The following is a 27,129-nucleotide window of genomic DNA, read 5'->3' as shown; positions in this document are numbered from 1 at the left end:
CAAAAGCCACCTGAGACAACATTTGGTTGGTGGGATGAAAGCCTTGCGTGGGACAGGTGAGCAACACTGATGCGTGGTTAAGCTAGGGGTGTTAGCTTTGACCCAGGGGTCAAAGAGTACAGATGCACCTGCAGCAGGGGCAGCAGATGACAAATTGGCTGGAGAGAGTGTTTGGACAGCGCTGACGGTGAGGGCATCTTTGTGCGGAACCAGGGCCTGGCCGACGGAGACAAATGTGGGCGAGGCTGGCTCGTTGGAGCGGCCCTGTCGACCTGGCTCGCCCAGTCCGAGCGGGGGTTTTGGTCAAACTGATGTGTGCAGCAGTGATTGATCCAAGGACCCAGCACTTGCGGGTCTCTGACTGTGGGACTACCAAGGAGTGAGGCAGTTCAAACTCCTACCTCTGTGTCTACGTTTATCCACATGCTTCCTATGGGGCTCTGAGCAGCAAAAGCCAGGAAGAGGGAGTCTGAAAAGGTAGAGAGATGCGGTCCACAGAGAGACGATGAGAGAGATGCGGTCCACAGAGAGACAATGAGACACATGGGGTCCACAGAGAGACAATGAGAGAGATGTGGTCCACAGAGAGATGATGAGAGAGATGCGGTCTACAGAGAGACGATGAGACACATGGGGTCCACAGAGAAATATGGTTCACAGATAGAGACATGGGGTCCACAGAAATAGAGACATGGGGTCCACAGAGACGATGAGAGAGGTGCGGTCCACAGGGAGACAATGAGAGACACATGGTCTACAGAGATACACATGGGGTCCACAGAGATGTGGTCCACAGAGAGACGATGAGAGCCGCGTGGCCCAGAGAGAGAATATGAGACGGAAGAGCAAATGCACGAATGCCTGTGCCCCTCCCCTTTCTCTTCTCCAGGGACATTCCCAAGCACTTCCCAACCCTTTGTTTTCAGAACGGAATCCTGGAAACTATGCCATACCTTATCCAGCGCGTACATAGCAAACACAGGCCCATCGTGAGCCTTCACCGTCTTCAGCAGCAGAACATCTTTCCAAATAAATATGTCCCCTGTCGCTGCTCCCGAGAACACGAGGTCTTCTACCCGCCCATAAGAGACACACAGCATCGTCTCCAATTTCCCGACGCTTCCAAACGTCCCTCTTTTAGAAGTGAGACCCCCACCTGGAGAGGACCGAGAGTCACTGTGACCATCCGCCGTGTGTGCACGGAGATGGACACATCCAACAGGAAACAGAGCCAACAGCATTGAGGGTGGTTCACGCCTCCTAGTTTGGTGGACCCAGCTTGTGGGGGGCGCAGGGCTCCCTGCCAGACAGAAAGGCGGGAACATGAGTTCCTGGTTCCAGCCTCCTACGAGTGGAGGGTTTGGTGGGCAGAGGGCCTGACACATGGCACTGCCCAACAGGACACGTGCAGAGAGGGTTGCCCGCGGGCTCTGTTCCGCAGAGAGGAGAGCGGCTCCCTGGAAAGACACACCCTGATCACAGGATAGAGCAGGAGGGCCACGTGGGACCCGCTGGTCACTCAGACTTCGGAAATACCCACTAACACAGGGGTCCTCAAACTTTTTAAATAGGAGGCCAGTTCACTGTCCTTCAGACCGTTGGTGGGCCAGACTACAATTTAAAAAAAACTAAGTACAAATTCCTATGCACACTGAACATATCTCATTTTGAAGTAAAAAACAAACGGGGCAAAAACACCCAGCAGGCCGGATAAATGTCCTCGGTTGGCTGCCTGTGGCCTGCGGCCATAGTTTGAAGACACCTACTCAAACACATCTAGGGGAGGTTGAATGGAACAAGATGACTTATCATCTGTAGCTTTTCAAACTTAAATAAAACATCTTGTTTGTGGCTTGACATCAAGGCTTAATTTGTCCTCTTTTTCTAGAATCCTTGCTACATAAATAAGATGCCTGTTTTATTAAAAACAAACAGACAACAAAAAACAACAGTGACACCGCGTCAACTTTGCCTGTCCTGCTTCCACATTCATCGCAGCCATTCTGGAGTGAGACGCACGAATCCGGGGCAGGGCCTCACATCGGCCACTCGGAGGCTGGTCCTTCCCTGACTGTCACTCCTATACACTGGCCCTGCGGACAGGCTGGGCACCGCTCGCCTTTCTTTACAAGCAGAGGCCCTGGAATGATCATGTCCAGCGCAAGTTGGGCTTGGTACCAGCGCTGTCAGGAAGAACTCGGGAGTGATTGCAGGGGATGGTTGGACTTCTGAGTGCGGAGGAGAGATGCCTTCCAAAGTGTCCTCGTGCTTGCGTTCCCACCCTTCCTGCCAATGGGATAACCCACAAGGACCCGGAGGCTTCGCGCGGCGGGTAGGGAAAGGAAATGCAAAGATCACGGTGTGGTCCATGAACTTTTGGAAGCCTCCCATTTCGACTGACTGCCCACTGTGGACAGAGTCCAGGTTTAAGCCACGTGATAAATTTGATAGTTAACGGAGGGATCTTCACCATATAGAAAAACCTGTCTACCAAACTTAAGTGCTTGTTTGACTTCCTGCTCAATAGCTTAATAGAACCCCTGCTTTCAGAACAGATAACCCAGTATGAAACAATGATTTCCACAGCAGACTACTTCCCGGAGCTTTCGGGGTGTCTGTGACTACGCGTGGCACCCTCCCACGTTCCCAAGCCCCACAGCAGGGGCACTCAGCCATCTAGTGGGGCTGTGAGGCAGACCACGGCGGTGGGTTTTCTGATAGACCCGGGGAAAGTTCACTGACCAAAGAGAGGGTGCGCGCAAGCCACAGTACCTGCTTGCTGCCAGAACTTGATGTGCTTCACTCCAACCGTCACCAGCTTGTCGGCATGATGCGGGTCACACTTGATGACGAAGATTTTATCCTTGTGTCCTCTGAAAGAAACAGACAGGGGCGCCGGTGCGCGGTCACCTGGGAGCCAGGGGGGAGTTCTGCCAGCCTCCCTCTGCTCCCACTCTCCTCACGCCGCCTCACAGGACAATACGCGATAGCGTGGCTGCACACACTGGGGGAGTGCATCCTGGTTTCTCCCTTTACATGCTCGCCATGCTCCAGCCATTTCTTCTTACCTTCATATTGCTACCAACATGTAGCCAGGTAGGACTGAAACACCCTGACAAGACAGTTAAAGAGGACCAGCATCATGTGAGTAATTATGGGGGTGCCCTGCTCTTGTGCAGAGAGGGGCAGGGCGGGGCAGCCACCCAAGGAGAAGCTTCGAACGTGAACACTCTCGCCGGGGAGCACATCACTTTAGGTTCACCTGGGTTTCGACCAGCAATGTCCTGGCCATGCAGAGCGAATGGGTGCAATCTACAGGTCCCAGGCCCTTCAGAGCGCCCTGCATGGAGAACCTTTAAACGTCTGGGCCAAGGAATGGAAGAGAACGACCTGTCAGGCAGGACGGACGGTAGACCTGGACCTATAGACCTGGCAGCTGCGGTGCCAGCAAAGCCTTGGCTTTCGAGTACAGACTCACCTCATGGGAGCTGAGCATTTCCTGATCTTAAAGGATTCCTTTGGCATATCAGGATATGAAATCTCATTATGTAAAAAAAGAGCAACCGACAAAAAATAACACCACGGGAGTAATCATCTCCCTTATGAAGCTAGATACAAAGTTCCCAAATAAAATGCCAGCAAACGGAATTAAATAGGAAACACAATGACCAAATTCAAGAGTGATTCAACATGACTCCAGCACTCAGTGCCGCTGGGCTGCCTCGAGAGGAGAGCCGGTTACAGCAGCCCCACAGGACAGGCGGGCTTCTTGACAGGGTCTCCGAGGCTGGAAAGTCTCTAGCCAGCAGACTGCCTCGCGCTCCCTTGCACAGTGGCTGGTGGGGCCAAACGGTCAGCTGTCTGCTCGTTCACGATTAAAACAAGCGAAGCAACGTTCAATGGGTGCTCAGTAAACGAGGGGTTAGCGGGTACTTCGGGCAGGTCCCTCAGACGTCCACAGCATTCTTCATTCCCTGCCACGAAGGAGCCGGGGTCATTCACCTATTGGGGCTTCAGTGTCTACAGTGCTACCACCCTTTTCTTAAAAGCAGAAAGTACCGGGCCCACTGTTTGTGTAGGGTGTGCTGTATGCTGGACGTATGTGTGCATGTCTGTGGGATGTTGTATTTTGGTGTGTGTTGTATGTTTTATGTGTGTGTCTTAACCCCAATGCCAGGAACAAGACTGTCTCCACTATTACTTAATGTTGCACTGAACCAAGGCAAGATAAAAACAAGATAAAAATATTTCAGGCATAAGAGCTGAATTGGAAGGGGTGAACTTACTCCCCACTGTGCATAATGTAACTGTGTGCCTAGAAGTCCCAAAGAAACTACTGGAAAAGCTACGACAGGAAAAATAATTCAGCAAAGTAGCAGTATATAAAATTTATATAAAGAATTGGTGACCTTCATACATAAAATAAGCTGCTAAGAAGTATGATGGCAGAGAGGACTTTTTATAAGTTGAAAACAACAAGTATCAAGGCATCCGACTAACAGGAACTGTGCAGAGCACACAGGAGGATGACAAGCAACACCCCGTGACCCAGAATCAGCAGCAACGACATAGAGACCACGCTGGCTTTGGTTGAGGAAGACCCCGGCATGAGGGTCCTCCCTGCCTGGCTTATAAACACACTGGGTCCCAGGAAAAGAGACCGCCGGGGTTCCTTTGTCCCAGGCCGGCCAGACGACTGGCTGGGAAGCTTTGTAAGAGACACAAGCGGAGACCACAGTGGGAGAGGCACAGGGGAGCGTCAGCCGGCACCACCCTGCCCCAAAGCAGCAAGAACTGGCCGCAGAACCAAGTGTCCAGTCGTAAGCCCAGAAAGCCACCAGGTGACTACCAACACATATGGGTCACGTGACTTCATGCAGGTGACGCACCCAGTACGCATTTTGGCAAAGTGCACACACCCTGGCGCATTCGTTTCCCATGCACACTGCGTGTGAGCGCCATGAGCTCGGTGCACTGCATGCATACTGCGTGTGAGCGCCATGAGCTCGGTGCACTGCATGCACACTGCGTGTGAGCGCCATGAGCTCGGCGCGCTGTACGCCCGGCACACAGTCATGGAGACAGAGGAGCAAACCTGCATGGTAGGCGCTCAAGTGGTTCTCTAGGTTGGCTGTTCTACGACTGCAAGTTACAGGTGAGAAGCTAGCAATCCAAAGGACTCGATTCTGCGGGAATTGTATTTTAGAGAAATTCTAATTACTGAAAGAAGTCTCCCTAAGACACAGAGCGAATGACCGGAAATGACCTCTGGTTGACTACCTGGTCAGGTCTCGGCATGAGCAAAGGCTCTGGCCGTGAAGCTCTCTCCGGGGAAACTTTCCCAGGATGGGTGGAAGGCAGGCGCTCCCCCAGGTCTCCCTCACAGCCCCCTGGACGGCGAGGATGAATGCCTGGGTGCGCCGAGTGGGAGCATGTGAGGAACTGGACCCCGGGCACTGCCGGGCAGAGGGAAAGCGGGCAGCTGCTGTGGAAGACCGTTTGGCAGTTCCCCAGGTCGAGCACAGGGTTACCTCAGCACTCAGCACTTTCTCTGCCAGACACAGCCCCAAGGGAAATTCAGACCAATAGCCACCCCAAATTAGTGCCTAAGTGCTGACAGCACCAGGGTAGCCCCAAACTAGCAAGAGCCCTCAGGCCCACCACCTGATGAGCAATTTTTAAAGCAGACTCCATACGATGGACTATTTGGGGCGAGAAACAGAAACCAAGTCCTAATCCACGTCACAAGGATGGCCCTCGAAAAGATAACCACGTGAGAACAGCCACTCACAAAGGAGCGTCTGGATCGCGGCTTCCGGGGAGCCAGGTCGGGGTGAGTGTCTGGTGGGTGCATCCGGGCAGAGGGTGGGGCTGGGGGGAGGGCTGAGGGGCAGGGAGTCCCTCTTGAGGAGAGTGGCATGTGCTGGAATTAGAGAGGGTATGGCCGCATCACCGTAAAATCAGAGACTGACTGGTGCATTGGACACTTTAAATGGGTAGAGTGTGGTCCATAGATTATGTATCACGATAGCAATTTCAATAAATAAACAAAAAATTAACACAGACCTCTTAAAACTCATGGATTAAAATACCATTTAACAGGAATGTTGGGGAATGCAGGAAATGTTTCTGTGAGGAGGTCGTGAGTTCAGCCCAGATGTGGAAGGTTTGAAAGACACAAAAAAGTGGGAGAAGGAATCGCTACAGAATAAAAGAGGCTTCGAATAATAATTTATAAATGATCAAGGGTTTGTGAGGAAGGGAGGGAGGGTGGGTGAGGGAGGGGAAAATGAGGAGCTGATGTCAAGGGCTCAAGTAGAAAGAAAATGTCGCGAGAATGATGATGGCAACAATTGTACAAATGTGCTTCACACAATGGATGCGTGTTGGATTGTGATGAGAGCTGTCTGAGCCCCAATAAAATGATAAATAAATAAATGGGGTCTGATAGCACAAAAATAAATAAATAGAAATAGAAGAGGCCTACTGAAAAGCAAGGGCCTTGTTTGGAGCCCGTTTGAACAAACCACCTCTGGTCTGTGAAACTATGTAAAATAATACAAACTGAGCACCACGACAGAGAGACGCTACAGTTGCTTTGTCAATTGTGATAATGGGGGGTTGAAAACTGTAATACACCTGTGTCCGTTAGGAACACCCAGTGAAGTATGTACATGCGACGTGAGGTTTTGAATTTATTTTACATTGCTTTAAAAAGGGAGGGCATGGGATGGAAGAGTTGTAGGCCAGTGATCCTCCGAGAGTTGGCTGATGTAACAACGACATTCTATAGGCTATTTCCTCCACTCCGTGGAACTTTGAAATCTAAAGAGAAGGGAATCACAGAGTACAGTCTCTGAGCCCATCATGGCCACACAAGTCTGGGCCTCCTGCGAGAGGCAGGCAGAGGAGACAGCAGTGGATTCCGTACTTCCTCTCTGCCCCGTTCAAAGTGGCACAGGGTGTTGGCACCAAAGCCAAGTGTTGGCACCAAAGCCAAGATACACATGCATCTGAGAGTAATTAGGACGGACAGCTGGGATTTTGGTGAAAGAGAAAACGTGTTTACACAAAGAGGAAGGCGAATCAGAGAACTATGAAATATGGGACAGCTCCAAGGATTTCTTGATTGGAAGAAGATCCCCAGATTCCAAATCATTACTATCTCATTTAGACAGCCCTGGAGGAAAACAGCATGGACAGGGACTGCAACAGACAACCTCTAAAAGAAAGGAGCATTGTGTTGTGTGCTTACGTGTGTGCGATGCCCGGCATTAGATGTGGGGAATGTTTATTGAGGGAAGCTAATTTTCTCCTAGTTCTCGGTGTCGCAGAACCACCGGTGTGCTGGCTAACGTGCTAAGCCAGCCAAGGATGCCACGGGAATTTGGCTAGTGTCAACATCTACACGAACAACTCTCACTGGTACCTTGGTTAGCTTCCCTTGTCCCATTTCCTGAGAAAGACAGGTGCCTATAACTCACGCACTCTGAGTGTGAGTGTGTGTGAGAAAGACAAAAGGCAACGAAGGGGTCAGTCCTCAACTAAGAGAATAAGAAAGGAGACGACTCGGTCCTCCCTTGAAGGGCAATCCCTCATGTCTGAGATAAGCGATGGAGCACGTAGCGCAGCGGTTCCCAACCTTCCCATTGCCGCGACTCTTTCGTACAGCTCCTCATGTTGTGGTGAGCCACAACCAGAAAATTATTCTCGTTGCTACTTCATCACTGTAATGTTGTTACTGTTACGAATTGGGTGACCCCTGTGAAAGGGTTGTCCAACCTCCAAAGGTTGAGAGGCGCTGATGTAGGGTGATGTGCGCCCTACAAGCCAGCACACGGGAGAAGGACGTGTCTCACAGGAACCATGGCGGGGACGGATGCTGACTGACTCCCCATCATCCATTCAGCATGTTTGTATTTTCCCAGGAGTCCAGGCCTGCGTGCGACTTTGCTGTCTCCATGAGTGTGTGTGCGTGTAAGCCATTTATTTATTTTAAATTCATCATTTTATTGGGGCTCTTACCAATCTTGTAACAATCCACCATTCAATAGTATTAAGCGCACTGTACATAGGCTGCCATCAGCATTTCCACAATTTCTTTCTACTTGAGCCCTTGGTATCAGCTCCTCTTTTTTCCCCTCCCTCCTACCCTCATGAATCCTTGATCAATGATATATTATTGGAGTTATTTCGTGCCTTACACTGTCCGTTGTCTCCTTTCACCCACATTCCTATTATTTGTCTGCCTGGGGGGTGGGCTATACATCCAACCTTGTGATGAGCCCCCGTCCCCAGTATTTCCCTCCCCTCATGATATCGCGACTCCCACTGCTGTTCCTGAGGGATCACCTGTCCTGGATTCTGTGTGTCGAGAGCTCTTATCTGCTGTGGTAGTCATTTTTAAAGAACACAGTGAATGCTTGATTTAGACTGTCTCCAAACATATTGTAAATGGCTGTCAGTCAGGTAATATGCATCAGAAGAGACTCAAATGATATACTGGTTAGTGGAAATAGAGAAAGATAGTTATAAAGTAGAATGGACTCTGTAGTCTCATAGATGAATAAAACACTCCAAGAGTATATTCTAAAATGTTTATCATAGGTCTGTCTGGGTATTGGAGAGCTTCATTTCATTTCACTTTTAGGGTTTCTTTATAGTGATATGTATAATTCTGAAAACCAAGACAATAATACATCCCATTTTTCAAAGAGATAATTTTTCATTTTTTAAAGGAAGTGATTTGGCTTTTCAGGAAAGCCTGCAGCGAAGCTGACCTGCTCTGGTGGTGGCTGTTCGGTGCTGTGGAGGCCCGGCCATCGCAGCCCAGTGCACAGCAGGAGAGGCACCGCCCATCGTCCTCCGTCCTAGCTGCTGCCTGCCACGCCCGGGTCCGCCCTTGTCCCCACGGTGCCAGTCCCTCTCGCGGGGTCTTGCCCATCCTGGCTGAGCCTGTCCTTGACCACGCCTCCCCACCCTTGTTTCTAGGATATTCTGGCTGGACTCCGTCCAAGACAGACCCGATTGCTCTCCTGGAATTCAAACGCACCCGTTCTTCTGCGGTCTTCTGTATGACTGTGTACCACCGTCACGTGTTGGGAGTCCTCCAAGTGACATCGGTAGAGCTCCCCGCCCCTGAGTCTAGTCCAACTCAGAGCTCCCAATGGGCCCTGGCAGTGTAGGAGGCTTCGTGCTGAGCTGCCAACTGCAAGGTCAGCAGTTCAAACTCACCATTTGCTCTTGGGGAGAAAGATGAGGCAAAGATGTACAGTTTCAGAAACCTACAAGGATGGTTCTATGCTGTCCTATAGGATTGTGATAAGAGCTATATGAGCCTCCAATAAAATGACTCTAATAAAAAGAAGACACGAGGACAGTGGCTCCTGCCAGCTACGTGCCACCAGCCAGCACGGCCCCAGATCCGGCTGCCTTACCTAGTGGTGGCCACTTTTTCTCCTCTCTTCCAGTCCCAGAGCACGATGCTGTGGCCGTCTCCTACACCGACCGAGGCCAGGCATTTCCCGTCGGCTGTGAGAAGACAAGGCAAATGTCAGGAGACGTTTTCTAGGGGGACAGAAGGGCAAGCCGTGGACCTTAAATGCTTGCTCGGGCTCAGGGACATGACACCCACCCGTCCTCCTGGGGCCCCACAGAAGGATATATACCCTGCAGCCCACCTGCTAATCGAGGGCCCGCCAGGACTACGGGGTGCCTGACTGGTAGGTAAGTGTGTGCATGTCCCCGTGGGTTCCATCACAGACAAATCTCATGACATTTCCTGGAAAAGACTTTTGGCTTTATGTCTCTGATTCTATTCTCAGCACGGAAGGACGGAAGGAAGGAAGGAAGGAAGGAAGGAAGGAAGGAAGGAAGGAAGGAAGGAAGGAAGAAAGGAAGGAAGGAAGGAAGGAAAGAAGGAAGGAAGGAAAGAAGGAAGGAAGGAAGGAAGGAAGGAAAGAAGGAAGGAAGGAAGGAAGGAAAGAAGGAAGGAAGGAAGGAAAGAAGGAAGGAAGGAAGGAAAGAAGGAAGGAAGGAAGGAAGGAAGGAAAATGGGTCCAGTTTATTCTGCCAAGATTTCAGAAACTAAATTTAACTTCAAGAATATTTTCAAAAACTCACTTTACGATGGAAAAGATTTAATTTCCTAGTGTTTCTTCCTTCACAAGTGTTAGGTTTGTTATGTGACACGTAGAAAATATGGGTAAAGAAAAATAAAGTAAAGCCAGCTTCCTACACTGGGTGTACATTCTGCCAGTTTCTGTCTCTGCATTAACGTGGTGTCAAAAATAAGAGCATCTGAATGCACCATCCGCCCCCCCCCCCATTTTCCACAGCTTTAATGACATAGCATCCTCATAGCATACATTTGAAAGGTTTAAACATGATAGAAGAAGTTGTGCAACAACCCCCCAGTGTTAGCGCCTTTCTTCAGGCTGGTACTCTTATTAGCTCCCTTTTCCCCTCTACTTCTCCTACCATGACGCCAGAGATGCTCAGTCCGCCCGCTCCATGCACTTGTCTGTTCTGAGCTTCACTGGTGAGAACCACACAAGGTTCCCCACAACAAGTGCCCAGTGCGACCCAGGGAGGCTGCAGCCCACAGAAAGCAGCAAATACTAAAAGCCAGAGCAAATTTACCACGGATCGAAAGGGGAGAATGCGCGATAGGGGCTACATTTTAGCCCAACTACATCATGCTCAGCCACTCCCCAGTCCACTGTCCAATAGCAGGGCGATTCACATCCCTCTGGAGGCTCCAGCCCTGTGGGAACCCTGTAAATGGGATCTGGGCTGCCACTGTCTCCCAGCTGGGTACTCAGAATCTCAGCTCTGGACTGCGCCAGTCTCTGCCACCGTCCGCCGATCACTAGAGGGCTGCTTGCTGTCTAAAAAGCGAGGACCCCAGACACGACTGAATGCACTCCTATCTTAACTCTTCACCCAGGACATTGTGGACATTTCCCCTTACGATGACATGTTCTTTATGGCCATGTCGTCAGTGCTGACTCACGGCAGCCCTGCAGTCCCCGAGGCTTGAACTCTACATGAATAAAAGCGTGTCTCTCTCCTGCAGAGCGGCTGGTGGTTTTGAACTGCCGACCTTACATATAACCACTGACATGTAACCACTATGCCACGAAGGCTCCATATAGCCACATGTAGTGATACCCATCACTTCTTTAAGAGTGTGGGCGACAACATGGTTAGACACTCACCTGGTTCTAAGCCAAGCGCTGCCCCAAAGGAGGCATTCGCATCAGTTAGCCTCGGTGAAAACCACAGCTTTGGGAACCCTGTCCTACAGGGCTGCTCTGAGTGGCATGGACTCTTGGCATTGGGTTGGGGTGTTTTTGTCATCGGCTGTAATTTGTTTATTTCTCTAGCGTGGAGGAGGCTGTCCCTGCAGGGCCGCTGTGAGTCAGGGTTGACCGGCAGCGCTTTCTTCCCTGATTCACAGTGACCCTGCCGCTGAGGGGAAAGACCCTGCTGGGTGGCAAGGCTGCACATCTGTTTAGAAGCAGACTGGTGCCTCTCGATCCTCTGGGAGCGACCGCCGGGTGCCAGTGGCCACCCTTCCCAGCAGTTCCCCACTGCCTCACGAGACCAGGGAAGCGGTCAACTGTAAACAGCTTGAAATCAACGTGTTTGCTTTGTTTTGCTTTTTCCTCTCTGGCTTGAGGGCAGCCGTTGGGGTGAAGAAACTAGGAGCTGACCAGCCGCTCTTCCCCGTGCACTTGAGGTCTCATCTGCTATCCTCAAAGGTGGACAGGTTCAGCCTCAAGTTAGGGTTGCCAGGGGGAAAAATGAAAGCCCTACTAGGTTCGAATTCCAGATAAGAACAGGGTCCAGAGCAGTGTTGATAATTATATCGCACACTGGTACTTCGATTACATGCGCCATGACCTTATATTATTACATTGCTCCCAGTGTAAAATCACTTGCTCTTTAGCTGACATTCATAGTTAAGTAGGCTTCCTGTATTTTCATTAATGGAATCTGGCAACTGCGGCCCAAGTTCTAAGCAATGTCCAACCCGTGAGCATCAGGGACCTCCCTCAGCTGACTGGCGAAGGTGGCCTGCTTCTTTCCTGGAGGAAAAGGGAGGGAAAGGGAAGGGCAGTACCCTGGAGCAATCCTCCACCAACCTCAGTTATTCAGTCTGAGTCACTGAGTTGAAGTGACGCAGGAGCTGGAAACAGGACAAGGTCCTGAGAGCACCAGACTGCTAGCAGGAAAAACGGTCTGTCTCAGAAGCAGCACGGTCAGAGTGCGCCTCAGAGACGAGATGGCAAGGTTTAATCGCATGTACTTCACACACGCTGTCAGGAGGGACAGTCCTGGAGGAGGGCCTCCTGCTTGGTCCAGAGGCAACGAAAGAGAGGAAGGCCCTCGACAGGCTGGACTGACACGGTGGCCGCAACAATGGCCTCCAGCCTGGGGACAAGGGGGAGGACGCCCAGGCTGGGTCTGTTTCATTCAGTTGTGCACAGGAACCAACTTGATCATACCTACCACCAACGTGCCAAAAGAAACACACTCCCAACTCACTGCTGCCTCACTGTGACCCCTTCAGGTCCCCAGCACGGTCACTGCTGAGGGAAGTAGAAAGCCCAGTCTTTCTCCAAGAGCTGCTGGCGGTTTCAAACTGCTGCCCCAAGGGAACACCTCGTGACGCCCGACTCGTGACACCCTGCACCACCTGGGCTCCCTAACTCTCACAGCCCTGGGCTCCCTAACTCTCACAGCCCTGGGCTCCATAACTCTCTCACAGCCCTGGGCTCCCTAATTCTCACAGCCCTGGGCTCCCTAACTCTCACAGCCCTGGGCTCCATAACTCTCACAGCCCTGGGCTCCCTAATTCTCACAGCCCTGGGCTCCATAACTTTCACACAGCCCTGGGCTCCCTAACTCTCTCACAGCCCTGGGATCCCTAACTTTCACACAGCCCTGGGCTCCCTAACTCTCACACAGCCCTGGGCTCCCTAACTCTCACACAGCACCGGGCTCCCTAACTCTCACACAGCCCTGGGCTCCCTAACTCTCACACAGCCCCGGGCTCCCTAACTCTCACACAGCCCTGGGCTCCATAACTCTCACACGGCCCTGGGCACACTACCAAGGAGCCTGGTCCTGCAAGGCTGGCAGTTTGAATCCACCCCGTGGATCCTCAGGAAACATTCTGGAAATTGACTTCCATAGAAATTACAGCCCACCTGCCCCAGTTGGAGGCCCCAGGAGGGGCAGGACTGTGAGCACAGGCGGGTGGGCCGGTGGCATGTCTGGTATAAAAGCACCGGCCCAGGAGCAGCCGTGTGCCCTGAGGTCACCAAAAAGCATAAAATTGGGGGGTGGGGTGGAAATGATAAAATGATAAACACTTCTCTCTAAAGTGCAGGTGCTATCCTCCAAGAAGAATGTAGTCCAGGCTTTGCTGGACGGCACACAGCGAAATCAGGTTGAGGTACCCCCGTGGAGAGCAGTACTATTCCATGGGGGCTGTGGAAAATAGGCGGGTGACCCTTCGTCCGAGCAATATTTACGTGGCTGAGCTTTCTGCTTTCTGATCGAGAGTCCGGTTCGTGCGGAAGCACTGCGCTGACTGCAGACTCACAGGGAGGGGTCCCTGCCCCGACCTCTCGCTGCCGTGTCGATTTCCACTGGGACCGGGTAGAACCAGCCCTGTAGGTGTCTGAGACTATCACTCTGGGCAGGAGTAGGGAGCCTCCTCTTTGGCCCTGAGTGACTGCTGGTGGTTTCGAACTGCTGACCTTGTGGTTAGCAGCCCAGCATAGATCCATAGGATGCCAGAGCTCCTTTTCCCCTGGGCCCTGGTAACCAATCCACAGAGTGAAAGCTCGGTCCAGTGAGTTCATTCTTTCTTGCTCACGTAAGCCAGGGCCAGGGACCAGGCTGTAAGGAAGGTACTTGATTAGAAATCTTTGGTTGTTGCTACCAGTGCTGCTGGCTTGAGGAGAGCCATCTGTGAACAGTCGTCTGTATCCCAATGCACAATTGCTTACTGGTTGTCTAGCTTACACATCGCTCGACTGCTTCCTATTTCCAGGGCAGCTCTGCTCTGCTCTCCAAGAAAACAAGGCTGCCATCCTACACTATCACGAGGTTTCTGTGACTTCCCCCCACCCCGGGCCTCATCCAATGACACAGACTGACAAGGGACAGGTGGACCAAGGGATGCTGATGCGCTATATAGGCCTACCTGCGAGACAAAAACGGGGTGCTACGTGGCTCAGTGGAGAGGTCTTCAGAGTCTCAAAGGCAGACTCTGGGAAGTGTGTGGTTGGGGGCTGTTCCAGGGCAGGGGACCGTCTCCCAGGGGCTATTTTGTTCAGTGACCTCTGCACTTCTGGGGAGTGGGAAGGGCAGGCGAGCAGGGAGGTGCAGGGTCGCACTGCCCCGTGAGTTGCTGAGACGGTCACTCTTTAGGGGAAGAGCGCCTTGTCTTTCACCCCCAGAGGGGCTGCTGGTTTCCAAGTGCCCGCTGTGAAGTCGCAGCCCGACTTAACCACTGTGCCACTCAGGCTCCCTAACTTCTCCCTCTGACGTATTTCGACAACACGGGTTCATTTTTAAAGTTGATTCTTCTACATCGGAAAACCAGGAAGTGAATCCAACGCACACGCATTGCTGCCAAGTGGTTTCTGACGCCCAGCGATCTGGCAGCACCAAGCGGAGTGGCCCAGGGGTGTCCCAGGTGGCATATTCTCAGATCGCGTGGCCTCCTCCGGTTCCCATGGGTGCTTGCACCCGGGTAGCAGTGAAGAAATAATGACGTGTTCTTCGGTGCGGCCTCGGTCTCGTGCCGCTGAAGTGGTGGCTGTCGGGTGCCACAGAGTCCGCTCCCACTGGCAGGCACCATCCTCACAATTGCCCTCCTGTGTGAGCCCCTCGCCGCAGCACGGGGTCCGTCCATCTCTTTCTCCCTGCCCTCTCCTTCACCAAGCACGATGTCCTTCCTTCTCCAGGGAGGGTCTCTCCTGACAACACGCAAACAGTGCAGGAGCCCAAATCGTAACCACTATGCCACCACGGTGCTGGTTGCCACGGCTTATCGGGCATGTTACATCGGCGTTGTGCAAATGTTGTATAAACCAGCAGGCCGGGTGCAGAGTGACTCTCTCTCTCTGTTTTCTTACCCACTCCCTTTGCCAGCCTCACCAATGTAGTCTCACTTTTATTAATTCAGTAACTCACAGATGAGATCGATAACTTCTACCACAGAGGTCACGACTCACGTCTGTATCGTAGTGGGCAGCATGCGAGCAGCTACGTGCTACTAAATGACCAGCAAGCATGGCACAAGACTGCACCATGTGCCCTGGCCAGGGACGAGGTCAAGACTGCACCATGTGCCCTGGCCAGGGACGAGGTCAAGGCCAAACTGTGGCCTGGTCTAGTGTGCGAGGTTGTAGTGTTAGTGAGACACAGATCACGGGCACTAGCCACATCTCCACACCTTCATTTTCTAAGTCACATTCATGGCCACAGCAGTGAGTGACAGAGGGACAGTCCTGCTGCCCAGGGAGGGAACTGGGTGTGAAGGGCATCTGAGGGGCAGCCACAGGCAGCCACACGTGGGCTCTGCTGGGGCCTTGAGAGCAAGGACAACAGCAGGCTGAGGGACGTGGGAAGCTCAGGTTAGATCCACCTGGAAGGATGGACACAGCGTTTGGTGGGGGCCTAAACACTGGGCGGACTTGACCAGACGCCCGAGGTCAGTCTGAGCAAAGGCACACAGGCAAAAAGGGGAGGCAGGAGTTCCTAGAGGCCCAATTAAACTCCCACAGACCCACAGTCATTGAGGCCACCCGGACTCACAGTGACTCTGCACAGAGTAGACCTGCCCCTGGGGGGCCCGAGATTGTAGCTCTTCCTTCTCCCCCAGAGCAACTGGTGATCTCCAGCTGCTGACCTTGGAGTTAGCAGCCCCATGAGTAAGTACTCCCCCACCAGGGCTCCGCAGGAGCATGAAAAGGTTCATAAGTACAACTTAATGCCAGGGCAAGGCAAGGCCAGATCACAGAGGCCGGGAATGTCCTGCCAAGAGAGTCCCTGGTGACTGGAGGTGGGGAGGACGGAGAGAGATGGGCTTGAACTCAGAGAGAGTACGGCGCCGACGCAGATGAGTGCGAGCCGGGCCTTGGACAAGGAGCGGGCGAGTGAAGACTCAGAGGTGGAGGCTGTGAAGGCAGGGCAGTCAGTGACTAATGCTACACACAGCGTACCGATGAAACATTTAAATAGGCTTAGCACTCTGTCTCACACACACACGGCATATGTATGCAACACTTAAATGAGGCTAAGCCCCAACACACACACACACACACACGGCATATGTATGCAACACTTAAATAGGCTTAGCACTCTCACACACACACGGCATATGCATGCAACACTTAAATGAGGCTAAGCCCCGACACACACACACACACACACACACACGGCATATGTATGCAACACTTAAATAGGCTTAGCACTCACTCACACACACACACACACACGGCATATGCATGCAACACTTAAATGAGGCTAAGCACCGACACACATATCGGTGCTCTATAGGAAGTTTAGAATTTCTGTCTACAAACTGAGTTTCAACAAGTGGTCTAATTAAAAATCTCTATACTAAGGACTCAAGTAGAAAATGTTTTTGAAATGATGATGGCCACCTATGTACAGATATGCTTGATACAATGGACGTATGGCATGTGGCAAGAGCCCCAGTAACAGGTGCTCATTCTTGAGCTCCAGCGGAAGCCCTGATCCACCCCCTGCACTGGCTGCTGGCCAGTCTCACTCGGCAAAGAAGGATGCGCACCCCCTAATGTTTGAGGGGTACTGTTTTTCCAAGTTTTAAGTGAAGTCAATGAAAACGTCAGTCCTATTTTTTTCAACATGAAATCTTATTCCCCACTCCCCGATGTTCCCGTAAAGTCCTCCCCAGCTCGGCATGTTTGCGCTCGAAAGCACGTATTCAGGCGAAAGGGACATTCGGAGTCACCGCCAGGCCTCGGCGTGGCACACTGCCAACAGCAAAGCTGCTCAGGGTGTCGGATCGCCCAAGCAAAGGCAGAACATGGGGAGAGCTGGGAGATGACTTGGGAGACAGGACAAGGGCGGGGAGCGTTACAGAGGGACTTGTGTTCCACATGCATTGTACACCCTCACCTCTTTGTCTGGGATAACCCCATTGGGCAAGGGGCTGTCTGTGTCATGTTCACGAGGCAGAGCGAGTGCAGGGAGCGTCTTGTGTCCATCTCTGAGATGTGAAGGAGCTCAAAGGAGCAAGCGAAGGAGGCAGAGGTGGAAAAAGAGGCGCCAAGCCACAGGAAGGCATCCAGGAACAGAAGTTCAAAGAAACGAGGACCACAGAGAGAGACAGGTTTCCTCTAGAGCTGACATCCTGAACTGGGCCCTGTAGCCTCCTGGCCTCAGGGAAAGGCATCCGTTTGTTAAGCCCCCACCCTTGCGGTATGGCTGTTACGGCAGCCTTAAGTCACTAAGACAGCTGAGCACACACCGGGCTGCCCACCAGGTCAGCGGTTCAAAACTCCCCACCTCTCTGTGGACGAACCATAAGGTGCTGTGTTCCCGTAAAGAAGGACAGCCTCTGACACGCACGGGCATTCTGCTTTGTCCTGCAGGGTCCGCCTGAGGCAGACTGCACCCACTGGCAGACAGCGAGGGGTCACACGGCAGGGCATCGTCTAAAGGCCACGTTTTCTCTCTGATGAGGCATTCCCATGTACAACGGGGCTTCAAAAAATCCGTGGAAAAATTCCATCATCGTCTCCTCCCACCTCTTTCCACGGAGGTTCTGCAGCCTTTCCGAGGGCCAGTCTACGCACGTACTGAGTAGCAGACAGGACTACTTCACCCATAAGGCGGGGGGCCCTCCATTCCAGATGGAACACAGATAAAGAGGGGAAGCAGACAGCCCCCTCCATACCACCCGCCCAGTGCTGGCACGGGCGCGCCCATGGCGGAAAGCCTGAGAAGCTCACCTGAGAAGTCGAGCGCGCACACCCCTCGCTGGTGCTGCCCTTTCAAGAGCGACAGGCACTTCAGCGTCTGCGTGTCCCACACGTGAATGGCCGCATCCCTTCCAACCTGGGACAAGAGGAGGCTGGCGTCAGCTGCTTGTACATCAGCGTCACGTTGGGTTAGCTCTTCAGAGTCAGGTGCTCCCCAGCACCGAGACGCATGTGATTTGGAGAGGAGAGGAGCCTCAGAGCCCCGTCATCCGGCCCGCTCGTTTCCACACGAGAAATGGAGGCACAGAGAACGTGCCATGGCCCATCCTGCCATCAAGGTGGGCGGGAGCAGGGCCGGTCGGCCATGGGTCAAGAAGACGCAGACCCCCACGGGCTTTGCTGCTGCCCTTTGTTCTGCCGTGTCAACCCCACAGATTAGACTCAGCCCAGGAATCATCTGCTGTGCTGGCACCACCCACAGGGCTCTGGTGCCCATCTCCATGGTCCCACCCACCTCAGGAAGGCCTGGCCCCTGGGAAGCTCCCCCAGGGAAATGGCAGTCTGTCGGCCTCACTGTCTGCCAGTAAAGTGAGTTCTCTTAGAGCAGTTGTTCTTGACCTTCCTCATGCGTGACCCTTCAATGCAGTTCCTCCTGTGGTGGTGACCCCCCAACCATAACATTATTTTCCTTGCTACTTCATCACTGTCACGTTGCTATTGCTTTGAACTGAGCAAGCCCTGTGAAAGGGTCATTTGACGCCCAAGGGGGCCACGACCCCACAGGTTGAGAACGGCTTAGAGGGATATAGGTGGACACAGGGGACTTCAAATACTAATGGGAAGATGTCAGTGTCTTTCCATCCATTTTCCATGGGCGTGAGTCGGAATCAACTCTGTGGCAGTGGGGTAGAGAGAGTCTTGGGGGAGCCATCAGCTAAGCACTGAATTGTCAATCAAAGGGCTGCTGGTTCAAAACTACCAGCCTCTCGACAGGAGGAAAATGAGGCTCTCTGCTCCTATGAAAAAAGCCCTTGCTGTGGTTACTATGCATCCGAAAGGCGCTCTTGTGGAATAGTGAGCTACGCATTGGGCTGCAAGGTCAGCTGTTCAAAGCCACCAGCCCCTCCTGAGGAACAAGGAGGAGGCTCTCTACGCCCATCACGAGCGACAGCCGTGGAAACCCACAGAGGAGGTTCCACTCTGTCCTTAGGGGTCACTATGGGCGGGAATGCACTCAGTAATCGTGAGTGACCAGTCAGAATCGACTCCAGGCAGGGGCTGGGGAATCACACCCATTCCCAACAACAGGGAGAAGTCATCGTCGTAAAGTGGTCCTCCTCACGTAGAGGGGGACACGCATCTGCGGGGATAGGATGACTCCCAAAGGGGAACTGGGCCACAGATCTACGCACAGAGCTGAGCAGAATCTGGGACCCAGGCCTCCTGAGCGCGCCCCTGGCATGCTGGTCTGCCACTGGCTTGCCTTCCACCCAGTGCAGGGCCGAGGGCAGTGTGTCTCCGGGGGGTGACTGCATAGAGGCAGCAGTCACGGGCTCTGTGTTTCCTTTCTAAAGGAGTTTATTAAATAGACACCAGCCAAGCATTTCTGTTTGTGAGAGCAAAACACTGGTCAATGACTCATCAAACTCACTAATGCCATTGAACGCAGGCTGGATCGCGTTTTCATTTGGATGCGAAAGGTATCCAGCATCAGCTCTTATCTTTTGGACAATTACAACCCTCTATGAGCAACATAAAAGCTACAGACCCTTCTCCCCACAAATGTGCCTTTCTGGAGACTGATCCTTTCCAGCATTCCAGCTCATCCATGGGTTTCAGGATACACCTGGATTACGACCCCATCTAGAAGACTCCGACCCCTTAAATGCCAGTTCTGTATCCTTACCAACACTTGGGGGAGTTAGTCTTTTTAATGTTAGCCATCGTGGTAGATGGGTGCTCTCTGTGGTAGCGGTGTTGCAGTAGAATTTACTTTCCTAATGACTGTAAGTATCAGGGCACCTTTGACAAGATGGGTTGACATGGTGGCTGCATCAATGGGTGGCACAAGAGCCGCTGTGAGGATGGTGGAGGACTGGGCACGTCTCCAGCCCTTGTACGCGGGGTCACTGTGAGTCGGAAACGGCCCGCCACCACCGCCACGAGCGACAACATTGCTTCTCGTGCCTACGGAGTCATCGCTCCAGGCTACCCGTGAAGAGGCTTGCTGTTTTGTGCTCCCTTTTAAAGTTAGAATTTGCCGGTTAGAGATTCCAGTTACAAGTCCAAGAGGAAAGTGAATAAAAATGTAATCTAACCTTAGAGAAAAGAATGATCTAAAAGTAAAATCTTGGATGTAAAAATATACAACACAAATTAACAGATAGGATTAAAAACACTATTGACTTGCCGGCACCTACCAGCAGCACCCTCTGCAAACTCACTGCTTTCCTGGGAGACAGCAAACCTGAGCGGAACAGATTCTTTGTTTTCTTTTTTCGATTCTTTGTGTTCTAAACTGACTTGTCCTCCTGGCAAACCTTCCAGTTGCAGACTCGAATCCACAGCATGGGCACTGTCAAGATAACTCAGCTACAAGGCTGGCATTCCTCGGCACACGAGCCTGACTCGCGTGGCTTGCTGTTCCACAGTGAACTAGACACTAGATGTTGTCAGCAGGACAGCCAGCTTGGCCCAGTAAGAGAACCGAGGCTGGCACCGAGCTCTGCCGGCCTTCCCCATCACTCATTTTGCAAAGGTGAATGGCCAGGTCTTTCTTCAGAGTGCCTCTGGTGGACTGGACTTTCCCACACTCGGTTAGCAGCCAGGCCCGGGGACCGCTTGTACCACCCGGAACTCTACAGTGTATTAACAGTGGTTCATGCAGCACACGCTTAACAGCATGCTAGGTGCTCTGGACAGTGATGAGCAGACAGGCAGACTGTCGGTGGAACGCAGCCTATGATAGACTTCGCTAGGCCCCTGATGCTTCCCGGCAGTGCGGACCACGCTGGTGGGATCTCCCGTCCTCACGGACTCTTCTGCCCCTTGTCCCCTGCCTCAGTCTACCAGGCATGCCTTGCTTCCTAAATGGCAAGCTGGATTGAAAACGAACGGCTTTGCCCGCGATGACAGACACCTACCTGCCCGGTGGCCACGTAGTCCTTCACCGGGTGGCTGGTCAGGCAGAGGATGTCATCGTCGTGGCCCAGGTACAGCCTCTGGGAGTGCTGCTGTCTGTTGTACACCACAGCCACGGCGGCGATGTGGTAGACCACCTCCCCGGCTTGTGTGTAGAAGAGATTGTTCCTACAGTCGTAGCCCCTGTAACTGCAGGACACACACGCCCAAGACGGACGGCCGTTAAACAGAGCACCGGTGCACGGTCAGGAGTCAGCGGAGGCAGGAGGCAGGAGGGGGCGGGGACCCTCTCTGCAGGCACCTCTCTGCGAGGCCCTCCGAGGGCCGGTGGTGACTTGGTAAGGGGCACACCATCCCCACTGTCTTCACAGAACCCATTTCTGGATCCCTAGCTAGTGCAGGCACTCCCTAAAACAATAGTCAGTCTGAGGGTGCTGTGGGTGGGGTGCAGTAGGACCCCCCCTGCCTCCCCTTTCACAGTGGCTGCTGAGTCTTACGGTGGCGATCACCACGGGGTGCAGAACCTCCTGGGAGCCTGGCCCAGGGACCCCTCCCAGCCAACCTGCAGATGCAGAACGTGGACTCTAAGCCCCGGCAAAGGCCTCCTCCCTTTGCCAGTCAAGGGATTCCCACTTCTCACTGGGGACAAGATGGGTGAGACTTAATTGACCGGTCGGCTAAATGACTGACTATGGTGTATCAAAATAAAAGCGTGATTCGTGGATTCTAATCAGCACTGAGAGCCCAGAAGAGCTTCCATTCTCACCTCCGTCAGTGCTAACGAGTGACGGCTCTCCGTGCTTCCAACAAAACCCACATCACTCCACCGAGCGGATGCCCACTTGCAGGGCGGCCCTGGAGGACACAGTGGAACTGCTCCTTGCAGCTTCCAACATGCCGCTCTTTCTGGGGCAGAGAGCCCACCTGTGTCCTGAGGAGCAGCTGGTGGTTTCGAACTGGTGACCTATGAGGAGCAGCCCAATGTGCACCCACCGCACCTCCTAAGAAGGGAACCCGGGGACGGCCGTGGTGCTCACTCTGACCCAGTGGAGCAGAAAGTGACGACGTATGCGTGTGTGCACATATGGACACACAGTTATATGCACAGAGGCCTGATCTCATCAAAAACGCCCATGTTCAGGACGAGGGCAACATCAATGCTCGATACAACCAATGTGTGGAATGTTATCTGAGCTCTAACCACCCTCGATAAAATGATCTTTTAAAAACGTCCGTATTATTAAAATCATTTCCAACAAAGTTTCCTGTTGAATTACTTAACAGAATTTATAATATATTTATATTGATCTGACCAATCATATAATACAAATAACTGCAATAATGAAATCTAGAAAAAGTGGTTAGTGTTTAGAGTAGCACTCTCAGGGAGCCAGGGTGGCTAGTGGTTCCAAGCCGGGTTTCCATCCAAAGGGTCAGCATTCGGAAAGCACCTGCCACTCCTGGGGAGGCAGCGGGGCTTCCTGCTCCTGGAGAGTGACCGTCCAGGTCTACCCGCCCTGCCAGTGCTGCTATGAGTCGGCACCCACGCGACAGCAGTGGGGATGTTTTGTTTTTTAATCAATAGAAATATGCGAGTTGCTGACTGGAAAACACTCTTGAGCTCAACAAACAGACCTGGAACTTTTTATAGGCTTTCTTTCTTTTTTCCATCCTTGGTTTTTTGGTTGTTGTTTTCTTTTGCTCTGTCTTGTGTTTGTGCTTATTGTCTCTGCATGTCTATCTTGATAAGATAGGAGGGATAAACAATCTGAGGGAGAAAACAATGGGACGAATAGTTGGGGGGGGGAGCACAGGAGAGGTGGAGGCCAAGGAAAAGAAGTGGGTGTTAAACCCAGGGACAAGGGAACAACAAGTGATCTAAAATCGATGGCGAGGACGCCTGGTGGGATGTGATCAAGGGTAATATAACCGAGAGGAATTACTGAAACCCAAATGAAGGCTGAACATGATAGCAGGACAAAAGGACAATAAAAGAAAATAAAAGAAAGCACTAGGGGGCAAAGGGCACTTATAGAGGTCTAAATACAGGCATGTACATATGTAAATATATTCATCTATGACAATGGGGAAATAGATCTATGTTCATATATTTGTAGGTTTGGTATTAAGGTGGACATTGGGCCTCTACTCAAGTACTCACTCAATGTAAGAACACTGTGTTCGAATAACCTGGCATTCTATGATGCTTATCTTCCCGACATGATCGTTGAAGACAATTGGGTGCATAAGCAAATGTGGTGAAGAAAGCTGATGGTGTGCGGCTATCAAAAGATATAGCGTCTGGGGTCTTAAAGGCTTAAAAATAAACAAGTGGCCATCAAGCTGAGAAGTAACGAAGCCACATGGAAGAAGCACACAGCCTGTGTGATAATGAGGTGTCAATGGGATCAGGCATCAAAGACCCAGAACAAAAAAATCATATCACTGTGAATTAGGGGAGTGTAGAGTGGAGACCCAAAGTCCATCTGTAGACAATTGGACATCCCCTCACAGAAGGGTCATGGGGAGGAGACGAGTCAGTCAGGGTGCAGTGTGGCACTGATGAAACATACAACTATCCTCAAGTTCTTTAATGCTTCTTCTTCCCCAACCCCCAACTATCATGTCCTAATTCTACCTTACAAATCTGGCTAGACCAGAGCATGCACACTGGTTCAGATCAGAGCTGGAAATACAGGGAATCCAGGACAGATAAACCCCACAGGACCAATAATGAGAGTAGCAATACCAGGAGGGGAAGGGAAAGGTGGAAGGAGAGAGGAGGAACTGATCATAATGATCGACATATAACCCCCTCCCAGGGGAACAAACAACAGAAAAGTGAGTAAAGGGAGATAGTGGTTGGTATAAGACATGAAAAAAAGATGATAAATGATCAAGAATTCATGAGGGAAGGAGTGTACGGAAGGCAGGCAAAATGAGCCGAAATCAAGGGCTCAAGTAGGAAGAAAAGGTTTTGAGAATGATGATGGCAACAAACGTACAGATGTGCTTGACAATTGTGGTAAGAGCTGTATGAGTCCCCAATAAAATGATTTGGAAAAAAATATGTGAGTCGTATATATAATCTAAAGTCTTCTACATTAAAAAATATAAAGGAACCAATGAAGCTTATTTGAGTAGCATTTTAACTCAGTATATCTAAAATCTATGGAGCCCCAATGGCATAGTGGGTATACATTGGGCTGAAATCTGCAAGGTCAGCAGTTTGAAACCACCTACCACTCCTAGGAAGGAAGATAAGGCTTTCTATTCCCATAAAGAGTTACAGTCTCAGAAATTCATTGGTGGCAGTTTTCCTTGTCCTACAGGGTCACTATGGGTGGACATCGACTTGATGGTGGTGAGCTATCTAAAATATTATCATTTCAACATGTAATCCACATAAAACATTTTTAATGAAAAAATTCACATTTTTTCACACCAAGCCTTGGAAATCTGGCATCTATTTTACACTCACTAAAAAAAAAAAAAAAAGCCTAACTTCCATCGAATCCATTTTGATACACAGAGACCCACTAGGACAGACTAGAACTGCCCCTGTGGGCTTCTGGTCTGTGAGTCTCTACAGAAGCAGAAAGCCTCATCTCTCTCGTGTGGAGTGATTGGTGGGCTTGAAGCACTGAGCTTGTAGTTAGTTCACAGCCCCACACATCACCCACTTGCCGCTTTCAGCACATCTCCACTCAGATGACCAACACTGCAAATACTGAGACATCATGGTTGGCTGGGGACTACCATCCTGTCCAGCAGAGTTAGTGTTATGGCGATAATAGATAATTTTAAATTCAACTCAGAGACTTTTTTTCTTGCAGAGGTATAATAGAGCAGTTGAGAAAAGACCATCAAACATAAAAATATCACATCCAGGTAAAACATTGTGAAGAATGGAATGGAAGAAGACGCGCCAGGAGAAATGCGAATGAAGCAACATATCCTCCTGCCCCGGAAGCCCTTGTTCGTGGTGTTTAAAGGTGCGCCATGGAGAAGCGTCCGTCTCTCTGACACTTGGGTCCCACTGGGTCCGCTCAGATAACTCCTGTGTTCAGAATGTACCGGGTTCTATACTCGCCACAAAAATGAAACGCCATGGTGCAAACGGTTAGCTATAGCCAATGAGGATGTGCGAGGGTGTAGAAGTTTGCAGGAGTCAAAGAATAAATGCTCGAAGAAACTACCGCCCTGGTGTGGAGCCATGGGATGGAGCGGGGGCTACGTCGGGGCGGAGGAAGAAGAGAATTGGCACACCGCATGCACAACACGTGTGCCACGGAGGCACATGAGGTCTGAGACGTCCAGGGACTGTCACAGCCACAGAATACCAACTGGAGCACCCTGGACAGAGTCACCGTGAAAGCATGAGCCATGCTGAAGACACGGTGTGAGAGGACCGAGGCGCGGGGCCACCTGGGTCTTGTCACGGGCTGCTGTCAGGCTCGGCTGAGCCAGAGGGAGCCCTGGTCAGGGTGCAAGCAGGCCACCTACCCGTGTATGAACTGGAGTTTCAAGCTGTCCTCAGGAGCCTTCTCTCGCTTGAGGAAGGGCACTGCGCGGGACTTCTCCTTGTGTTGCTGCTTCAGCTGAGGGAGATCTTCTTTGTAAACCTGGAAGGGAAGCAGAGCCTATCTTGAGATTTCAGAAACCTCACAACCTTGTTTTGATGCTCTCAGAAGGCCAGGCCTGCTTCAGCTTCCAGAACATGCGGCGTGGGTTTCTTCTCGTGAACAAAACCAACACGAGATGGCCTTTCCGTGAAGAGGATTGTAAAGAAGCGCTTTCTTATTCTTATGGGTAACAGGTCAAGAGATGGGTTGCTACCCACCAGGTGGGAGGTTCAACACCCCCTGCTGCTGCACAGGAGACAGATATGGCTGCCAGGTCCCCTACAGGGGCAGTTCCTGTACGGGATTTCATCCTAACGGGAATGTTGGCTCATCTTTCATTGATCATTCTCTCAGGCCTCTGTGAGAAAGAAAACGTCTTTAAGTCCTATAGGGTCGCTATGAGTTAGAATAGATTCAACGGTAGTGGCTTTGCTTTGGTTACTATGTTTCTTAGGTAATTCACATCTGGAAAAAGATTAGTAATATTTATAATATTATTTGTTATAATATTATAGATAAAAATATAAATACAACATTTAAAAATAATTTTCTTCTTTTTAAAAATAATTTTCTAATGAATTAACTCTCTTGATGATTCTGGTATTTGTAAAATGTAGATCTCATTAAGTATTGCAGTTTTTTCTTTGGAATTAATTATTATAACTTTTTCCTCTGGAGTAATTCTCCTCTCATGACCTCAGGTATTCTGATGACTCATACTCTAAGCAGAAGATGGTCTTGGTCTAACCTTTCACCCAAAATGTGATGCTGATGGAAATTGGCTACCATTTAACATAAGTATACACAAGATCCATCTGCTGCCTATCGTGTCTTTATACTCCACTCTCAGGAAACGTCAACACATTCAAAGTGAAATGCAACCAATTAATAATGTCTCACCTTCATGAAACAAAGTTTTCATGTGCTCAAAACATGTTTGTAAAACTCATAAAACTTTGTTATCTGGTTAAATCTTTACGTGAACAAAGTCAGCTACTGTACCACTGTGAGCCCTGATGGGGCAGTGGCTACGCACTGGGCTACTGTCCTCACAGTCAGCAGTTCCAAACCCCTAGCAGCTCCGCAGGAGGAACACTGGGCTTTCTACTCCCACTCATGGCTGAGGTCTGGGACACCACAGCGGGGTCTGTCAGCGTGGTCTCGGTGGCAGTGCTCCAGCAGCACCCTGAACTCTGCATTGGGTCCTCAGTGCGAGCACAGCAGCCGCTCTGAAAATGGGAACGGTTTAGAGCCGTGGGGACCCCGAGGGGTCGATCCCTCTGGTCTGAGGGTTGCTGTGAGCTGGGTTGACCTGGATGGGCGCCGACTAAGCGTTTGGCGAGGCCAGTGCATCCGCGAGCGACCGT

General features: G+C 51.3%; 1 protein-coding gene across 1 annotated transcript in view; it reads right to left on the bottom strand.

Moving 5' to 3' along the window:
* The window catches only part of EML6 (EMAP like 6), a 143,447-nt gene that overhangs the window by 70,383 nt on the left and 45,935 nt on the right, over positions 1-27,129 (bottom strand). Inside the window, exons 14-19 of the mRNA XM_075536039.1 lie at positions 25,644-25,762; positions 21,140-21,326; positions 18,027-18,132; positions 9,438-9,531; positions 2,773-2,873; positions 954-1,156 (exon numbers count right to left, since the gene is read on the bottom strand). Of these exons, the coding sequence (XP_075392154.1) occupies positions 954-1,156; positions 2,773-2,873; positions 9,438-9,531; positions 18,027-18,132; positions 21,140-21,326; positions 25,644-25,762 (810 nt within the window). The remainder of the gene's footprint in view (positions 1-953; positions 1,157-2,772; positions 2,874-9,437; positions 9,532-18,026; positions 18,133-21,139; positions 21,327-25,643; positions 25,763-27,129) is intronic.

Source organism: Tenrec ecaudatus, chromosome 17 (genome assembly GCF_050624435.1).
Source record: "Tenrec ecaudatus isolate mTenEca1 chromosome 17, mTenEca1.hap1, whole genome shotgun sequence".
Lineage (NCBI taxonomy): Eukaryota > Metazoa > Chordata > Mammalia > Afrosoricida > Tenrecidae > Tenrec > Tenrec ecaudatus.
The sequence above is the reverse complement of the archived record's forward strand: the minus strand, read 5'-3'. Positions and strand labels throughout refer to the sequence as shown.